Raw genomic sequence first — 17,605 nt, 5'->3', positions numbered from 1 at the left:
TAGTGACTGACTGCTGACCTTCTGTCCAGCCTGAACTCCTGAGGCGTAAACCAGAGGAGGAAATGCTGTTTTCCTTGCTTTTCTCGTTTCATTCCTGAAACAGATTTAGACTTCATTTTCTGACACCTCTTATTCTTTCACACAAAGGAAAGAGACAGTTCTTTTTAGTCCTATAGTGTTAAGAATGAGAAAACTAGGCTCCTGCTTTTGAGGTTAAATATTCTCTTTGCTAGGCCTTGACATTTTAAAATGCATTCCCATTCCCAAAAGATAATGTTTTCTGGAGATTTCAATTCCAAGACATATGGAAATTTCCAGATGCTCAGGAAAGCATATGCCCGTGAAGAAACCTATACTGCAGAGTGCCCACAAAGAGCACCCTCCTGCCCTGCTTCCTGGGGCAAGCAGAGATGTTCCCATGCGCTCCCGCACCCATTCTGTAGGAGCAGACAAGAAAGGAGAAACCGTTGTCTGTTGTCTTTCAGTTAAGGAAACCCCCTCACGTAAGTTCTTCTGGGAGTCTAGAATTTACACTTGTGCTACAAATTGGGTAACATTAGGAAGAATGCAGAAAGTGTCATTGTTGCTTTTTGAAAGAATATAGTACATTTTGAAAGCTGGGAACCGGGCCTGAAACACAAGCATGTGCCCTGACTGGGAATCAAACGGGCAACCTTTTGGTTCGCAGGCCAGCTCTCAATCCATTGTGCCACACCAGCCAGGGCTCTACATATTTTTTAAAGCTTTCAAAATTTATATCTGTAAATCTTATCTTTCCCCTTGATTTAGAATGGTAGATTTAGGAAACTAATTTTGTAGTTTTCTATATTCTTTTTTTAATGCATAGTTTTCATAAATCCTAAAAATCCTTTTGGGCACATGTCCATCAGGGGCCCAGCAGAATGTAGAAAGAATACCAGAATTGGTTAATTTGAGATGGTCCTACTTAAAACTGAATGGGCAAGTTTAGGAAAAATAATGAAGAATTGCACTGGCTAGTAGGGGAGCCACACCAGGCCTAAGGGGCAGGGAACCATTTGTTACCTGACTCAAGGGTAGGAGCTATTTTGTGGGGGCCTTCCGAGGTAGCTGTGGCCTTTAGTAAACAGTGTTGCCAATTCACAGCCCAGCAGAGAGGGAGCCAGGGGAATGAATACCCTGACCTCGCCACCCTCTACCTTTAGATCTGCTGGTATCACCCATTGGCTGAACCCAGCTGGAAGACTGAGGCAAGGGAGCACCTGGATGCAGTTCTTCTGGGTCAGCCTCATGGAGCACAGAGCAGGGTGGGGGGTGGAGGACAGACCTAGGAAGCTGGGTGGAAGACACAGCACTTGCTTATCGTTTAGGGTCCTCAATCTGTCCCAGGTTCAGATCTTTTCTCAAAAGGCTGCATTGAAAATTGCTTATCATGTTTGACATTCGTATCTGTTAGGGTAAACGTTTTTAGTTTGTGATCTCAGGAGATTTTTTTTTTTTGTGAAGTATGTCCAGACTTGTAGATATGCTGCTTATTAAAAATTACTGAAGTTTCCCAGGCCTTCTTTCACACTCTCGCACCTTTTATGACATACATAAAAAAAAAAAAATCTTTTTATTGTGGGAAATATACACTCGTATATAACAATTTACCATGCTGCCATTTTAAGGGTACATTTTTGTGGCATTAAGTGCACTCACATTCTTGTGCAGCTGTTACCACCATCCATCTTCAGAGCTTGTTTCATCTTCTCAAACTGAAACTGTACCCATTCCTCCCCACCCCCTGGTAACCACCGTTCTGCTTTTTGTTTCTATAAGCTTGGCTGCTCTTGATACCTCTTGTTAGTGATATACACTATTTGTTTTGTTTTGGGTAGGGCTGCACTGAGGACTGTTTATAAATAAGTGGGGTGAGATACAGTTAAAAAATTTTGAAGTTTGACCTAAAGTATACTGTGCCATACATTTAGAAAAGCTGGATTAAAAGAGGTCCTGGCTAGATTGTCTAAGTCTTTGATGTGCAAGTATATTTTATGCCCCTCCAAGACAATATGGTTTATAGCCTTCCTCAAGTCAGTCTATCTATCTTTAAGCCTAAGAATCTCCTTCTAAGATTAGTGGTCAGTAGTCAGGTTATCTGCAGGGTTTTCTATTTTCCAGTTTGGAGCAGATACAGTACTTTGGGATAGGAGTCCAGTTGCATAGGACAATAGAGGAGAGTCTAAAGGCTCTTGGCAGCCACAAACAGGATTAGAGTATAAATATTTAAAGAATACTGAGTTAAGGGGTCATCCAATGATCAGCCTACCCTATAGAGCCAAATTTTTAGCCTGCATGGGAATTTGACTTTATTTGACTTGATGAATATTTGTTTAACATGAGAAAATAGGAAGATCTTGTAAATTCTTAAGTAACTGAGTAAAAATCAGCAGTTTAAAAGATTAACCAGGTTCACTGACAGATTAGTGGGGAGAAAAGATTTACGGTATATCTTTGGCCAAGAAGAGAGGAAAACAATACTTCCAAAAAACAAAAAATAAAAAACTCTCTATAAAAAGATAATAAACTCTAGTTAAGATAGATATGCTGAAATACTAAGGGGAAATGTCTGTGGTTTATTTTTAATTGCATCAAAAATAAAATAAAAAATGTTTGAAATGCATCAAAAATAACCTGGATTAATAAATGGATCAAGAGATCGATGATAAGTGATAATGTGACTGCAATAAGATATTAATGTATAATCTAGGAAGTGGGTATAAAATTTTTTTAACTTCACTGTTTGAACTTTTCATAATAAAATATTGGAGAACCAAAAAGAGAGAAAAATGAAAGTTGAGAAGATTTTGAAGGAGGAATCAGTGAGATTTAAGAGAAGCAACGTTTATGGTAAAAAGAACATGGATATTGGAGTCAGACTGAGTTCTGGTTCTGGCTTTGCTATTTGCTAGAGAGCTAAGTATATTGCTTAGTGGTGGCACTAGGGTTTGAACCCATGCACCCTGGCTCTAGTGCCCTGGTCTCTACCTTGCAGAGCTGCAGCGATACAAGCTCCTAGCTCAGTGTCTGGCACCTGATAGGTTCTCAAATGGTAGTTTTTGCCACTAGTGTACATTTGTGGGTTCCAGAGGAGGACATTAAGAAGTCTTAAGATTTTAATGGTTGACCTGGAAGATTTATATGACAGTTATTCAAGCTGGAAGGTAAAACTATTTGTGGAGAAGAGGTGGTTTAGTTTTAGATAAGTGGAAAAGTAAGAGATTTTGATATGGTTTCATCTATTTTCCTAAAGTTGAGTAAACCATTTGCTCACCAAATATTTGAGTGTTGTATGTGCCAAGCACTGCTCCAGACCAGTGAACAAAACACACAAATATCTCTTTACCTTTAGAGTTTTACATTCTACAAGGGTTTGAGGAATTAAGGATTTTTATATCTCCAATGCAGAAGGAATCTGCAAACATGGAAATACAGGCATTCACCAGCAAGAGAAGGTGTTTTCACAGCAGACTTCTGATGTCCCTAACACCATGCCATGCGGGCAGTTATTTCCTCTGCTGTCTCTCAAGTACATCTGTGCTCTGATTTCCTCTGCATTTCCTTTGACTTCCATCTGGAATTGATGGCATAGTTTATATAAGCTGTTTATGGTTGTTTCAAAATATATGTTCAGACTTCTAAAATGGGCCAGATAGGAACAATTGTAGTTGCTTTTCATAGTGTATTCTATGAATAGAGAACACTGGGGTGAATTTCATGACATTTCACGTAAAACAAGGCATTAAGATCTTTCGGGTCGCATGCATGAATCCTGTAACATAGCCAGGCTCTGACTTCAGTGCCCTTTCAGGGTGTGTATGCCTCAGCGATTACACACTCATTCCAATAGGGTAGGAGGTCACTCAGTAAACGCATTAATGGAGCCGGACCCTCCTCTGCTTCTGAGTCATTTTCTGGTAGAGCAAAGAAGTTCTCAGGGAGAAGTTTTAACTCCTTAAGATGGCAAAGGTTACTCCTCAGTGTGAAAGGGTAGCTCTCTAAATCATCCTAAAGGGCCTATTCTAGTTCTTTACTTGGTATTGAATATTTTAGATAATGAGGTATATATTTAGTCTGATAGTGAGATGGAATTTAAGAAAATGTAGTAGAAAAATAATATTCACCTTGTCCCAGTCTTGAGTTGTTCTAATAATGTATAGATGGCTAAGAGGTTTGCAAAAGACTATGTTTGTTTTAGAAAAAAAATATTTATGACACCACCCTTATGTGGAAGTCTGACATTTGGCAACTTCAGCCCTTTGGAAGATGGCCAGAAACTAAGAACAGGGCCTCAGAGCGCATAAAAAATAACCGTTGAAAAACTCTAGCACTAACACATGTGTTTTACCACCACAGAAGAGTTTGTTAAGCTCTCATTTGGAGCTTGTTTACTTTTTATTTATCTGGGAACTTTCAATAATTTTGGCAGTGTATGCGTGGTTCCTCCCCTTCTCCAATAGATTATAAACAACAACCTAGGAAGAGGTTGGAAAAATTGACAGAGGAGATGAACCGATAGCAGAGCGAAGGCTGACATCAAAAGAGAAAGACTTAGAAGCTAAACAGTACTGATATTGTGTGTTACGACACAGTACAGTAATGTGTGGTTTTCTAATGAACTTGGCTCCATCAGCCCAGGAATAAGTCATGTGCAGTGTCTTCTTTTAAAGAAGGCAGAGAGATGCATAGTGTGTCTATTTTTAAACATGGTCCAAAGTTAACCAAGTTTGACATGTTGAAATGGTAAATAGTGTTTACACTTGAAATAGCACATTCTTTAGTGATGCCATATCAGTGACACAGATTATAGCTTGTAGCTGATAGTGAAAATGATGTTTAGTAATAATTGCAGATACATATGAAGCACCTACTGTACCAGCCCTGTCCTAGGCTTTGGAGACAGACAGTTCTGGGTTCCCAATTTCATCTCTGACTTACTGTGTGACCTTGAACAGATTACATCACCTCTTGGAGCCTGTGTCCTCACATGGAAAAAGGGAAGCAATAATACATGATAGGATTCTTGTGAAAACTCAGTGAAGGAAGTACATGGTACAATGCATGGCACATAGTAAGTGCTCATTAAATATTAGGCATGATTATAAATTATTTTATCATTATCATCATCCTCTTGATGATTGTTATAAAAGTATGATTACCTCCATTTTTCTGAACAAAAAAACTAAAGTCCAGAAGTTTAAGGAATATGTCCAAGGTGAAAATAGCTAATAAGTAGTGGAGCTGGGATTTGAACATTAGTCTCTTTGACTCCCGAAGCTTCATACTTTGCATTATGCTGCCTCTTCAGTGTATGATTATAGTTAGATTTTAAAAAATATTTAAATAAAATATGTGGTACGAGAGGGCAGAGGATGTGGGAAATGTTACTAGCCACTTCTCTTTTCCACTGTAGACTCAAGTCATCTCATTACAGAAAAAAGTTCCATAACACAAAGGTGTTAAGTTTTTACTCAGCATAACAAATTAAATATGTAATGTTTAATTGTTTTGCAAAATATATATTATGTAAGATTCATTAAAATCTTTTTGGTACTCTGCATTAATATACTGAACTATTTATCATATACCTGACATATTTGTCCATATCATTGTTTTTTTAGATTATAAACTTAACAGTTATAACCATTTCTCTCTCTCTCTTTTTTTTTTTTTGTAATTAGGCACTTAGTGTTTTTTTTTTGATATGGTTATAGTTATACATGAGATACAAGTTAGAATCCTCATCTCTACCAACACCAATAAATACTTGATAAAAAAAATAAAGAAAATAAAGAAAGAAAGAAAAATAGACTTGGGGCCTGCACCCTTGGCTACACCTTCTAAAAGACGTAGGGAGAAATGTAGCTACTCATGGCTGACGTTTACAGGTGGGTATATGTCCCCTAGTTATTTCTTCCATTTCTATTGCTTAAACATGTACTTAGGCTCCCTGGCCGCACAGGTCAAAGTAATGGACACATCACCTCGTTCCAGCACATACACTGTAACAGTGTAAGGGTGCTATGCAAATTTGGGCCATAGGTGTCTGGACTGAAAACACATATTTGAAGCCCTGGCTGGTGTGGCTCAGTGGATTGAGCGCCGTCCTGCAAACCAAAGGGTCACCTGTTTGTTTGATTCCCTGTCAGGGCACATGCCTAGGTTGCGGGCCAGGTCTGTTTTGGGGGTCATGTGAGAGGCACACACCAATGTTTGTCTTCTCTCTCTCTCCCTCCCTTTCCTTCTTTCTGAAAATAAACTCTTAAAAAAAACACACACACACATTCTTGAGCTGGTATAGTATACAAAATCTTGTCTGGAGACACCATCTGCATACCTGTTTTTGTTCTTTTTATGAATTTTTATTTGTCATTATGTTTGAAATCTCAGCCATTGAAGCATGGTCCCGCTGCTATTCTTCATGTCTCAGTAAACTTTTTTTTGCAGACATAGTATCAGTAGGTAGGAGCCAGAATGCCTTCAGTCTGAATGTTGGCCCTGTTGCTATGAACTAACCCTGAGCTTGGACAAAATAAGTTTTCTAACTTGCTGAGCCTCAATATCCTAATTTTTAAGATGATTATGGGAAGTAAATGAAATGCCATATTTAAAATCCCTACTTTTTAAATACTGTATTTTTAAAATACCCTGTTGTCTGATACTTGAAAAATGTTAATTTTCTTATTGTCCTTTTTAGGCATATTGAAAAGTCTGTATTTCCCAGCTTGTATCTTTTCCATTACTCACAGGTATAGGTCACTTTTTTTTTTTCTTCTTTCAATTCCAGAATGACTTCGAAAATCAAATGAAAAATGTATGAGAAAATTATTACTTTAAAAGAAAGAAATGAGACTACTTTGATTTTTTTTTTTTTTATCCTCACCTGAGGACATTTTTTTCATTGTTTTTAGAGAGAGAAGAATGGAGGGGGGTGGGGAGAGAAAGAGAGAGAGAAACATTGATTGGCTGCCTCTTGTACACTCCCTAGCCGGAGTTTGAACTCACAGCTTGGGTATGTGCCCTGACCAGGGGTCTAACCAGAAACCTTTCAGTTTATGGCACGACGCTCCAACCCACTGAATCACATCGGCTGGGGCCTACTTTGATTTTTTTAAGCATAAATTTTTTATTTGCCAGATTTGACTTTATTGTAAGTATCTTTATATCTTAAGCTTTATAATTCTCAAGATATAGGTCTATATTACAGTGTCTTAAATAGATATGCTTTCTATTTCTTTTGACCTTTCTCTCCAGGTGTAAAACATGGAGGCCGGCTCAGTGGTTCGAGCCATCTTTGACTTCTGTCCTAGTGTAGCAGAAGAACTGCCACTCTTTGTAGGAGATATTATCGAGGTGTTGGCAGTGGTGGATGAATTTTGGCTTCTAGGAAAAAAGGAAGATGTTACAGGTAAGAAGTTCATAATTCTTCATGTACAAAGTGGACCGTAAGCCCTCCCTTCTTTCCATATTAAAAATAAAGCATATATGGGAAACCCAAGTCAATAAAAACTTCAGGGAGGGGGAGGGGGAGAAGGAGGGAAAGAAGGGGAAGGGTCTAGTCAAGGAACTAGTATAAATGACTCATGGACATGGACAACAGGGTGGGGATTGACTGTGGGAGACGGGGGAGGCGGGCAGGGCAGGGGAGAGCAATAGGGAAAAAATGGGACAACTGCAATAGAACAACAATAAAGAAAAAGAAACAACTTTGAAGATGGTCAAGAATCTGTAGAAAGTGATCCACATTCTGGAAGGCCTGCAACAAGCAGAACACCTGAGAATGTTGAATGTGGAAGGGCTGCAGTCAACAAAGATCCATGACTGACAGTCTGAGAACTAGAAGCTGATCTGGAGATTCCAAAAATTACTGTGTCCAGGATTTTGACACAGGATCTTAGCATGAAACGTGTCATGGCAAAATTTGTTCCAAGGCTTCTGCTGCCAGAGTAGAAGGAACATCTTGCTGCAGTTGCTCATGACTTGATTCAAACCACTACCAATGAACCAGATTTCCTCAAGAAGGTCATAACTGGAGATGAAGCATGAGGCGTTGTTGTCCTATGTACGATATTTCCTGTATCTTCTTCAATAAATGTCTCTAATTTTTCATTAATAAAACAAAACAGTCAGAATCCTTTCATGTTTTCCATATATATTTACTGAGGCTTCTACCAGCAAGGAGAGAACGTCTGTTGTCATTCCATCTCTCCTGATTGGTTCCTTCAAAAGGTTGAAATGGTTAGATACCAGCTGCCCCCACCCCCCTAATTTTATATTCATTTCTTTCCCATCCCTTCCCAGGTTTTTATACTTTGTATTCAACATTGTTATTTCTTTTCCAAAAATATGCATCACTCTTCTTTTTAGAACCCCTGTCGTTTGCCGTTGCTTTTCACTGCTCGTTTTTATCTCTAATTCATGGAATGTAAACTTTTTCCACCCTGTTTTCTCTGGCTGTCTTCACTTAACATTTTCCACCCTTTCTTTCATTCTTTTAAAGGGACCATGTTGTATCCTGTTTACTTCTTCCTAGATCCCTGGTTGACCTCAACTTACTAGAGCTGTCTTTTCCCCTAGATGCATCTACTTCCTGTTTTCCATGCACCTGGTTTCCTTTTTCTGTTCTTTAAAATCTACATTAGCACGAATTTCTTTCATTAATTAGCTTAAGGAAGGGTGGAAGTCTTTCCCCCACACTGTGCCCCTATGTTAAATCCAATCCTTAACTTACATATGTTCATGTAAGTCTGGGTTGGAGTATGTATGTTATACAGTCCTTAGAACAGACTTGGTGACACTTAACCTGCATTTGGTAGATAATAGATTATTCCGCAGTAGACATGATATCTGAGCTGAGACAGAAATGATGAGTAGGAGTTAGCAAGGCAAAGAGGGTAAGCAGAGAGACTTACTAGCTCTAAGCCCCTGGAGCAAGCGAGAACTCGGAGGGACCGAGAGAAGTTGAGAAAGGCAGGACATGTCAGTGACTGAGGAGGGGAATGGTTCTCCGGAGATAAACAGAAGTTAGATTGTGAAGGACAGGGCATGTCCTGGTAAGGAGTTATGGAAATGGGAAACCACTGAAGTGCTTTAAGATTTTTATCAGATTTTTAGGGGCTGTCCTACCCCACTGAGGAGACCCGGGGAGACCCTGGGGCAGGCGGCACTGTCGGGGCCTCCACCTTGATGTCTACAACCAAATTCAGTACTCCTGACCTGTGAAGTACGTATTCTGAAAGGCTGGAAACTGACAGAATGATAGAAGTATCTATGAATGAGCTCAATACTGCCTTCAAATGGAGCTTTAAAAAAGTATTTTTTTTTTAGCTTGTTAGAAGTTCCTCAGAGGTAGGAGAGGATATGACAGGGGTGAATGGTGATGGAAGGAGACTTGGGGCGGTGAACACACAATACAATATACAAATACAATATACAGATGATATATTATACAGCTGTACACCTAGAACCTATATATAATTTTATTAACCAGTGTCACCCCAATAGATTTAATAAAACATAAAATAAAATTATCTGAATCCCCCTCAAAAAAGAAGTTGCTTGTTTACTTTGTTCTTGGCAAAGCTGAGTCTAGTCTGCCTGTTGTAAGTAGTACACATTCACAATTAAAGCCTTAACTTCCATCAAGAAATATAACTGCCCTTGCAGAAATTTTCAGGTCCCTATTATTATGCCTATATTGCTCTTAAAATCCAGTATTTCTTTAATTATTTATAGAAAGAGCCTATATTTCCTGATGAGTAGTTGGAAAACTGTACTATAAGCATTAATAATTATAATAAGTTGCACAATAGCAGTGCAACGTTAATATGCAGTGGGGTAAATATCTGAGGTCTCAGGTGACTTCTGTGCCTTTTTAATAAAGGGTAAAATAAACTTTGTCAGAATAAAAGCTGTATCATGAATTGTGATGCTTTATGTGGGTTTTGTTTGCTTTTATTGAATGGAGTGCTTTGCAATTTTAATTTTTTAATGGTGTTTGGTATCCCTGGAACATTTAAGTAGTTATTAGTGATTAAAACAATATTTTTATCAGATTTTTAGAAAGCTCAAGCTGCAGATTGAAGCATGGTAGGAAGGAGCAAAACCAAAGGTAGGGAGGCAGGATGGGAGGTTGTTGCAGTAATCTAGGTGAGAGGTGCTGATGGCTTGGACCAAGTGGTGGGTCTGGAGGTAAGTGGAGGACAGATAACAGAGATATTTAGAAGGTGGAATCAATGAAACCTTCTGAAGTTTTCCAACTGAGAGGCTCTGTTTCTTTAACACTGCCTGTTAAAACTCTATCAATCTTTAGATTCAAATGCTTTTTTTTGCGGGAGGAGGGGCATTCTTTTTAACAAAATTTAATTTTTTTTTTTTTTTTTTTTTTTTTTTTTTTATGGAGAAGGGAAAGGAGGGAGAGAGGGAGAGAAATATGTCCACGGGTGAGAGAAATATCGGTCAGCTGCCTCTTGCACATCCCTGACTGTGGTCCTGGCCTGCAACCAGGCATGTGCTCTGATCTGGAATCAAACCGGCGACCTTTCAGTTCATGGGCCAGTGCTCAGTCCATGGAGCCACATCATCCAGGGCTCAAAGGCTATCTTTTTCATAAAAATTTTCATATTATTCCTGATCCATTCTCTCCCTTCTCTGAAACCCCATAGCAATTTGTATATCTGTTGTGACACTGTATGTAAAATTGAAATTTTGTTTATGTCTGAACTAGATTTTCAGATCTTTGAGGACCAACACTTACTCATTTTTCCTCCACAGTGTGCCTTGTATAGATGATGCTCGATAAGTCCTTATCGGACAGAATTGCATTCTCTGGATTCTTTTAAAATTATTTTATTGATTATGCTGTTCCAGTTGTCCCAATTTCTTTTCCCTCTGCTCCCCTCCACCCTGTGACCCCCCTCCCTCCAGCTGTAAACCACCCCCCTTAGTTCATGCCCATTGGTTGTGCATATAGTTCTTCTCAACATCTTCCTGTCTACTCCATTCCCTCCTACTATGCTTCTTAATTTTCCTGCATCATCTCCCTCCCTTTCCCCCTTGCCCCTCCCCACTGACCTCTGCCCAAAATGTTCCCCATACCTATAATTCTTTTCCCCCTCTCATTGCCTACTTAGTTTGCCTTTGTTTCGATTCCCTAGCTTCTGTTGTTGGTTGTTGTGATACAGTTTTCATTTTAATGTTCATAGGTTTGATCCTCCTTCTTCTAAACAAGTCCCTTTAACATTTCATATTACAGTGGTTTCGATCTGATGAACTCCTCCAGTTTTACTTTGTCCTGGAAGCACTTTCTCTGCCCTTCTATTCTGAATGACAGCTTTGCTGGGTAGAGTAATAGTGGTTGTAGGTTTTTGCTTTTCATTACTTTGAATATTTCTTGCCAGTTCCTTCTTGCCTGCAGGGTCTCCTTTGAGAAATCAGCTGATAGTCTTATTGGGACCCCTTTGTACATAATTCTTTTCTTCTCTCTTGCTGCTTTTAAGATTCTCTCTTTATCTTTAATTTTTGACATTTTGATTATAATGTGTCTTGGTGTGGTTCTCCCTGGGTCCAGTTTATCTGGAACTCTCTGTGCTTCCTGGACCTGTAAGTCCTTCCCCAAGTTAGGGAAGTTCTGCTTCATTATTCTTTCACATAATTTTTCAATTTCTAGTTCTTCTTCTTCACCCTCTGGCAATCCTATAATTCAAGTGTTCATTCGCTTATAGCTGTCCCAGAGGTTTCTGAGCCTCTCCTCATATTCCTCACTTTTCCTTTCCTCTTTCTGCACTGGTTGACTATTTGTTCCTTCCCTATGTTCCGATTTGTTGATTTGATCCCTGGTTTTCCTTTCCTCACCACTTGTCTCGTATGTATTTTTGTTTATTTCAGCAGGACTAGCCTTCATTCCTTCCCTGTCTTGCTCAAAATTTTTTGTTAGTTCTGTAAGCTGCCTTATGACTATAGCTGTGAACTGAGCCTCAGAAAGATTATCTATTTGTTTGTTGGTTAATTCACATATTTGCTTTCCGGTCAGCTGGGTGATTGGTATTTCAATCATGATTCCTGCCATCCTGACCGTTTTCGTTTATCTTTCCTCCTTGGGCGGGGCTGTCACACCTACACTATCGAGGGCAGAGCCCTGTGCACTTGTCACTACTGGGCAACCGTTCTCACCACACTGTGACACTTTGTGTGGGGGCAGGGGTCCAAGATGGATTCCTGCTGTTCACTCTCCGCTGAGAGACCAGGAACCTCCTCCTCTGTCCCCATGCCCTCTGGGCCTCACAGTCCAAGGCAATAGGGGTCTGCCTTCCTTGGTGTTGGAATCGTGAGCTGATGGGTTTGGTCTGCAGCCAGGGGTGCTCCCCAGGTGTTTCTTGCCTCCACTTAAATATGGGTGCCTGTGCTTACCGCTGTCCTGCCACTCGTCGCTGCAGCTGCTGCTGCCAGCACAGCTTGACCTCTCCACCCCAGCTTCATCCCTCCTACCCATCAGGATGAGCATCACTTCTTTTTATAACTTTATACGTTGGACTTCCATGTAGCTTTATTTTCTGGAACTTCTGGTTATTTCTGGTTTTGCGGTATTTGTAGTCCTTCTTAGTTGTGGAGAGTGACGGAGCATGTCAGTCTAGGATTCCATCTTGGCTGGAAGTTACATTCTCTGGATTCTTATTGAGTTTTTAACTGGGCCCTACAGATGGGCCCAGAAAAAGGTTTTTTGTCCTGATACACAGACCTAAAAGGAAATTTCGGTATTGAAAATGTTTGCTTTTATTTTCAGGACAGTTTCCCAGTAGTTTTGTGGAAATTGTGACCATTCCCAGCCTAAAAAAGGGAGAGAGGCTGTTTGTCTGTATCTGTGAATTTACATCTCAAGAATTCAACAGTCTTTCTCTCCATCGAGGTAAGTTGATCATCAAGAGTAGACTTTAAAATAAGATTGACGGAGTTGGCCCATTTTGACCACTAGATTGTTTTTGGAATTTTTTAAAGTGTCTAACCTCTGGAAGGTCTTCAGCAATACCAAGAAACTGCTGACAGCGATGACAATGCTTTATATTTTAGCAGCATTTTACAATTTCCACAGAATTTTCTCACAAATACATTCTCATTTGGTCCACAACACAGACCTGGGTGGTAGCAGAGTAGGCATTATTAGCTGCATTTAATAAATGATGAAAATAAAATTCAAACAGGGTTACCTGCAGATGAGAAGTTTTGGCCTCAGAACGTGAAGTCCTATCACTCGATTACAAATCCACTGCCCCATGCTGTGGCCGCACTTCAGACTACAGTTATCTTTTTCCTCATAAAAACCAATATAGCTTTCCTAACCACATTACTATTTACTAATGTATAGTAGTAGGGCAGGAACTGTGGTATGGAAATTGAGAGATAGTTGTAAAATAGCCCCGTCTGCAGTAGGTAATGTTATTCAAGTTCTCATCAGAACCAGCTTAATAGGAAACAATTTTAAATGAATAGTCATAGCCAGGTGTCAATGATATTCCAAGTATTTCTCACTTCTTGTACTCTTGATAGACATATGAACTTCTAAAGATGGACTGTAAACTGTTTCGACAAATGTACTTGATCAAGTCCATGCATTACTGCATAAGCACAGACACCAAGAATGTTACACAGTGATGCTGATAATGATCAATGCAATTTTGTGATGACTCAGAGAACAGTCATCAAAATGGTAGAATTTATTGGATATGTTATTAATATTGTTACTTGCTCTTTTGAGTAACACATTAAAGGGGTAGACTTAATTTCTTAAATCCTGTGCACATATGAGAGATCTGAGAGAGGCTGGGGGGTGGGGAGGGAGAGAGAGAGAAGGTGGGGAGACAGAGAAACCTCACAAACCTTCTTCGTCCTTGGTGAATGAGAAGAAAGAAATATTGGATTTTGAGGTTAATTAAAAAATCTATTTTATGAGTTTCTTGCAGTTCACTTTACACTGAGACTCTGCCTGTGTTCTGTATACTTCCTTGCTAATCAGTGTTGGGAAGGCAGGCAGAGATAGATCAAGATGTTGTAGCAGGAACCTTATCTGTCCCTACTCACCTCCCATTGGAGTGCTGTGGCCCACATCAGGCCAGTCAGGTGTGAAGGAAGGGCTTCCCCCAAAGCCGTGCAGAGGATGTGGGTGGCATGGACTTGTCCTTTCTGATACCTGGCTCCTGGAGCAAATAGTGGGTATGAGAATATACTGTGTGACTTGGGGAGGTGAACACACAATCCAATATACAGATGATGTATCATAGAATTGTACACCAGAAACATATAACTTTATTAACCCTAATTCAATTAAATAAATAATATAAGAATTAAGACAAGAATATACTATGTGGGAATATGCAGTATGTCTACAATAGTTGAAGAATTTGAGGATGTGGTTTCTGGAAGTAGCTTTTTGCTTCATAATAACCTCTTATGCAATCAAGTGTTAGGTATTAAAAAGAGAGAGATTTTCTGCTGAATGCCTTCTATAGAAAAACTAGTTCTAATGTGTTCTGAATGTGCTTTGAAGTTAAAATGCACCTCAGGAATCCCAGATTCTCAGGAAGACCCTGGTGTGAGTCACCTGTACTAAGGTCAGGTTGGGTTCTGGAATCTGTAGATCTTATCTTGACTAGCTTTTAACCAATTAAGCCTAATCCATTTAAAGAAATAAGTGGAGCCTAGGGGAAGAAGATATGGGGCAGGGTGGGGTGGGGGGGCCGGTGAGGGGGATACATAGGAAAAGAGAGTTGAAAGATGTGTAGTAGCTTCCAGTGCTTTTATCTTGTCCTCTCTGATATTCTGTTGCCACTAAATGCACTGACTGTTCAGCTCGCTTTCCTTCTGTGCTTTTCACACATCTCTAGGCTCTGTGTGTCTTCTAACTGGAATGCACAAGCCTTTGGGGTGGGGGAGGTTTGGTGTACCTATGCAATTTGTCCTTCTCTGAGAAGTTTAACATGAGGCACAGGAATGGTTTTGGTCTGCTGCATGGGCAACAGCAGACCCTCCATATCACCCTGCCCAGGCTCTGTAGCTTCAGCTTCACTGGAGAGGACACTCCAGCGTCATCGCAAGATGTCGATTCAACACGGGAGGAGACAGATACTGTGTCACTCCCGAGTCGAACTGCACAGCCATTCTCCGCGGTGCAGATAGACTCTTAAGAAGCTACACCATCGTCTCTCGAGACGGACGGCTGCCGACGACAGGAATGGTTTTAATTCCTCTTGTTTTCTATACATGACAGTCCACATTAACAGCTATTAATTTTACTAGTTGACAACAAAATCTAAAAAATGAAAGTATTGTTTTATACCATACATGGTTTTTAAGACTCAAGTCCAGGCTTCCTGACTTTCAAGTTTAGTGTTTAGAATGGCCCTTCTACTTCTTAGACTGAAAATCTCCCATTCGATCAGTGTCTCAGCTCATGAGTAGTATACACTCCTTTATCCCTGTGCTCTAGTATTATTAATCCTGTTGTTTCTTTATATTTCCTTAGTACCTTCACTATAGCAGTGAAGCTTCTCCTGTTCTGTGAAAATAAAACTTTGGTGATTTAATGTATGTCAAGAGGAATTTGGAGTCCTTAAGAGCATGTGGGATAATGTTTGGGATCTGTTTTGTTTTATCATACTGCCTTGAGTTAACTGTTATTTACTTATATTTCAGAAATATCATTGGGATTCATAAGAGAAAATATTACATATTTTTAATTCTAAAATATTTAAAAATCTACATATAATTATAAATATGTATTTAAAAGAGACATTATAGCTTAGAGGAGGAGAATTCTGATATACCTAAATTTAAATCCAGCTCCACAACTAAATAGCTGTGACTTCGGGCTACATACTGAAGTTCTCTTGACCTCACTTTCCTTATCTATAAAATGAGGATAATGATATCCTACCCTGGGGTAGATGTGAGGATTAAATGAATTTATACATGTAAAGCATCTGGCACAAGGTAAGCACTGAATAAAGATTAGCTATTTCTATTATTCTTAGCCTGGGGTTCTGGTAGTTCATAGATGTGCTTCAGGGGACCTTTGTTTCCCAATAATTAGGTGAAGTTTTGTGTGTCTGTACATTTTCCCAGGGAGAGTCTACCTAATCAGAACCCCAGTGATTCTTCCAGTAGGTGTCACCCTTTCTCCTTTGCCAGAAGCTCTCTGATTGATTTGGACTGTTCCCTGTATTTTTTTTTTAAGATTTTGTTCATTTATTTATTTTTAGAGAGAGGGGACGGGAGGGAGAAAGAGAGGTAGAGAAACGTCCCTGTGTGAGAGATAAATCAATCAGTTGCCTCTTGCATGCCCCCAACCAGGGACCTGGCCCACAACCTAGGCATGCGCCCTGACTGGGAATCGAACTGGCATCCTTTTGTTTCTCAGACTAGCACTCAATCCACTGAGCCACACCAGCCAGGGCTGTACCTTGTATTTTGAGTTATATTTAAACTCAGCAGTAAGGCTATGTCTTAGAAGGATCAATGCAGCCAGGGCCACTGATGGTTCTAAAAAATAAAGAGAGGGGGGAGAAAGAGAGACCTCATTCCTGTTCCCGCCAATAAAATGAGAGTATTACAAGGAAAAGATAGAGAAAGAAGAGAAAAAAAATTAATGGGGGTGATGAAATATCACTTATCGTTGCTCTACATAACAAAGAATGTTTATCCCTTACTTATAACCTCATGTTTCTAGGCCACCTCCTCAACCCCCAAAAGGGACCAATAAAAAGTAAACTGGTCAATTTATTTATAAACTGATCAGTTTGTTTATAAATACATTGATAAATGATATTTGTCAGTCAAATCTGTGATGTGAGCTATCAGGATTAAGGTTCCATTATGGCTCATATATAAACCCAAGTAAAATATATGGTTAATCTCCATAAAGTACATAGTCCCCCTGGCGTTAGGATTCAGTGGGGGACCTAATACTCAGAATCAGACTATTTATATTCAGAATCTAAGAAGATTTGCATTCGTTCTTATCATCTTATTCCTAATGCATTTCTGGTTCAAATGAAACAATCCAGCCAGAAGAAACAAGTAGTGTGGCGGCTGGGATTAATTGTGTTTGAATGAAAGGCTCATGCTGACTTAAGAGTCACCATACTTCCTACTTCTGTGTTCTCAAATCTGTCACTGTACTCCGGGAGTTCCTCATGCTGTTGTTTCAGAAATCTAGAAATGACCGCCAGGTAGCCTCCATTCCTAAGGAGTCACCTGGGATACCAGGGGGATTAGCTGCATCACTCTTGCAGATGAAAATGAGAGCCTTCTGTAAAAAAGTCAGTAACAGGACTATGAAATAAGGGTGTTGAGCAACTATCTCTAAAGTGCTTTGCAGAATCTAAATGATGACTTTTTAAAAAATTCACCTTTCGTCCTGGCTGGTGTGGCTCAGTGGATTGAATGCCGTCCTTTGAACCAAAGGGTCCTGGTTCAATTCCCAGTCAAAGCACATGCCTGGGTTGTGGACCAGGCCCCCAGTTGGGGGCGTGCGAGAGGCAACCACATATTGATGTTTCTCTCCCTCTCTTCCTCCCTCCCCTCCCCTCTCTTT

At 39.8% G+C, this 17,605-nt stretch overlaps 1 protein-coding gene across 1 annotated transcript in view; it reads left to right on the top strand.

Annotated features, from left to right (window-relative positions):
• DNMBP (dynamin binding protein) overlaps positions 1–17,605 on the top strand; it is a 100,427-nt gene that overhangs the window by 18,455 nt on the left and 64,367 nt on the right. Inside the window, exons 2-3 of the mRNA XM_090278396.1 lie at positions 7,276–7,429; positions 12,803–12,925. Of these exons, the coding sequence (XP_090134522.1) occupies positions 7,285–7,429; positions 12,803–12,925 (268 nt within the window). The 5' untranslated portion in view covers positions 7,276–7,284. The remainder of the gene's footprint in view (positions 1–7,275; positions 7,430–12,802; positions 12,926–17,605) is intronic.

The sequence above is a fragment of the Furipterus horrens genome, unplaced genomic scaffold, assembly GCF_987537825.1.
Source record: "Furipterus horrens unplaced genomic scaffold, mFurHor1.1.pri manual_scaffold_5, whole genome shotgun sequence".
Taxonomy (NCBI): Eukaryota; Metazoa; Chordata; class Mammalia; order Chiroptera; family Furipteridae; genus Furipterus; species Furipterus horrens.
Note: the sequence above shows the minus strand (reverse complement) of the source record. Positions and strands in the feature narration are given on the sequence as shown.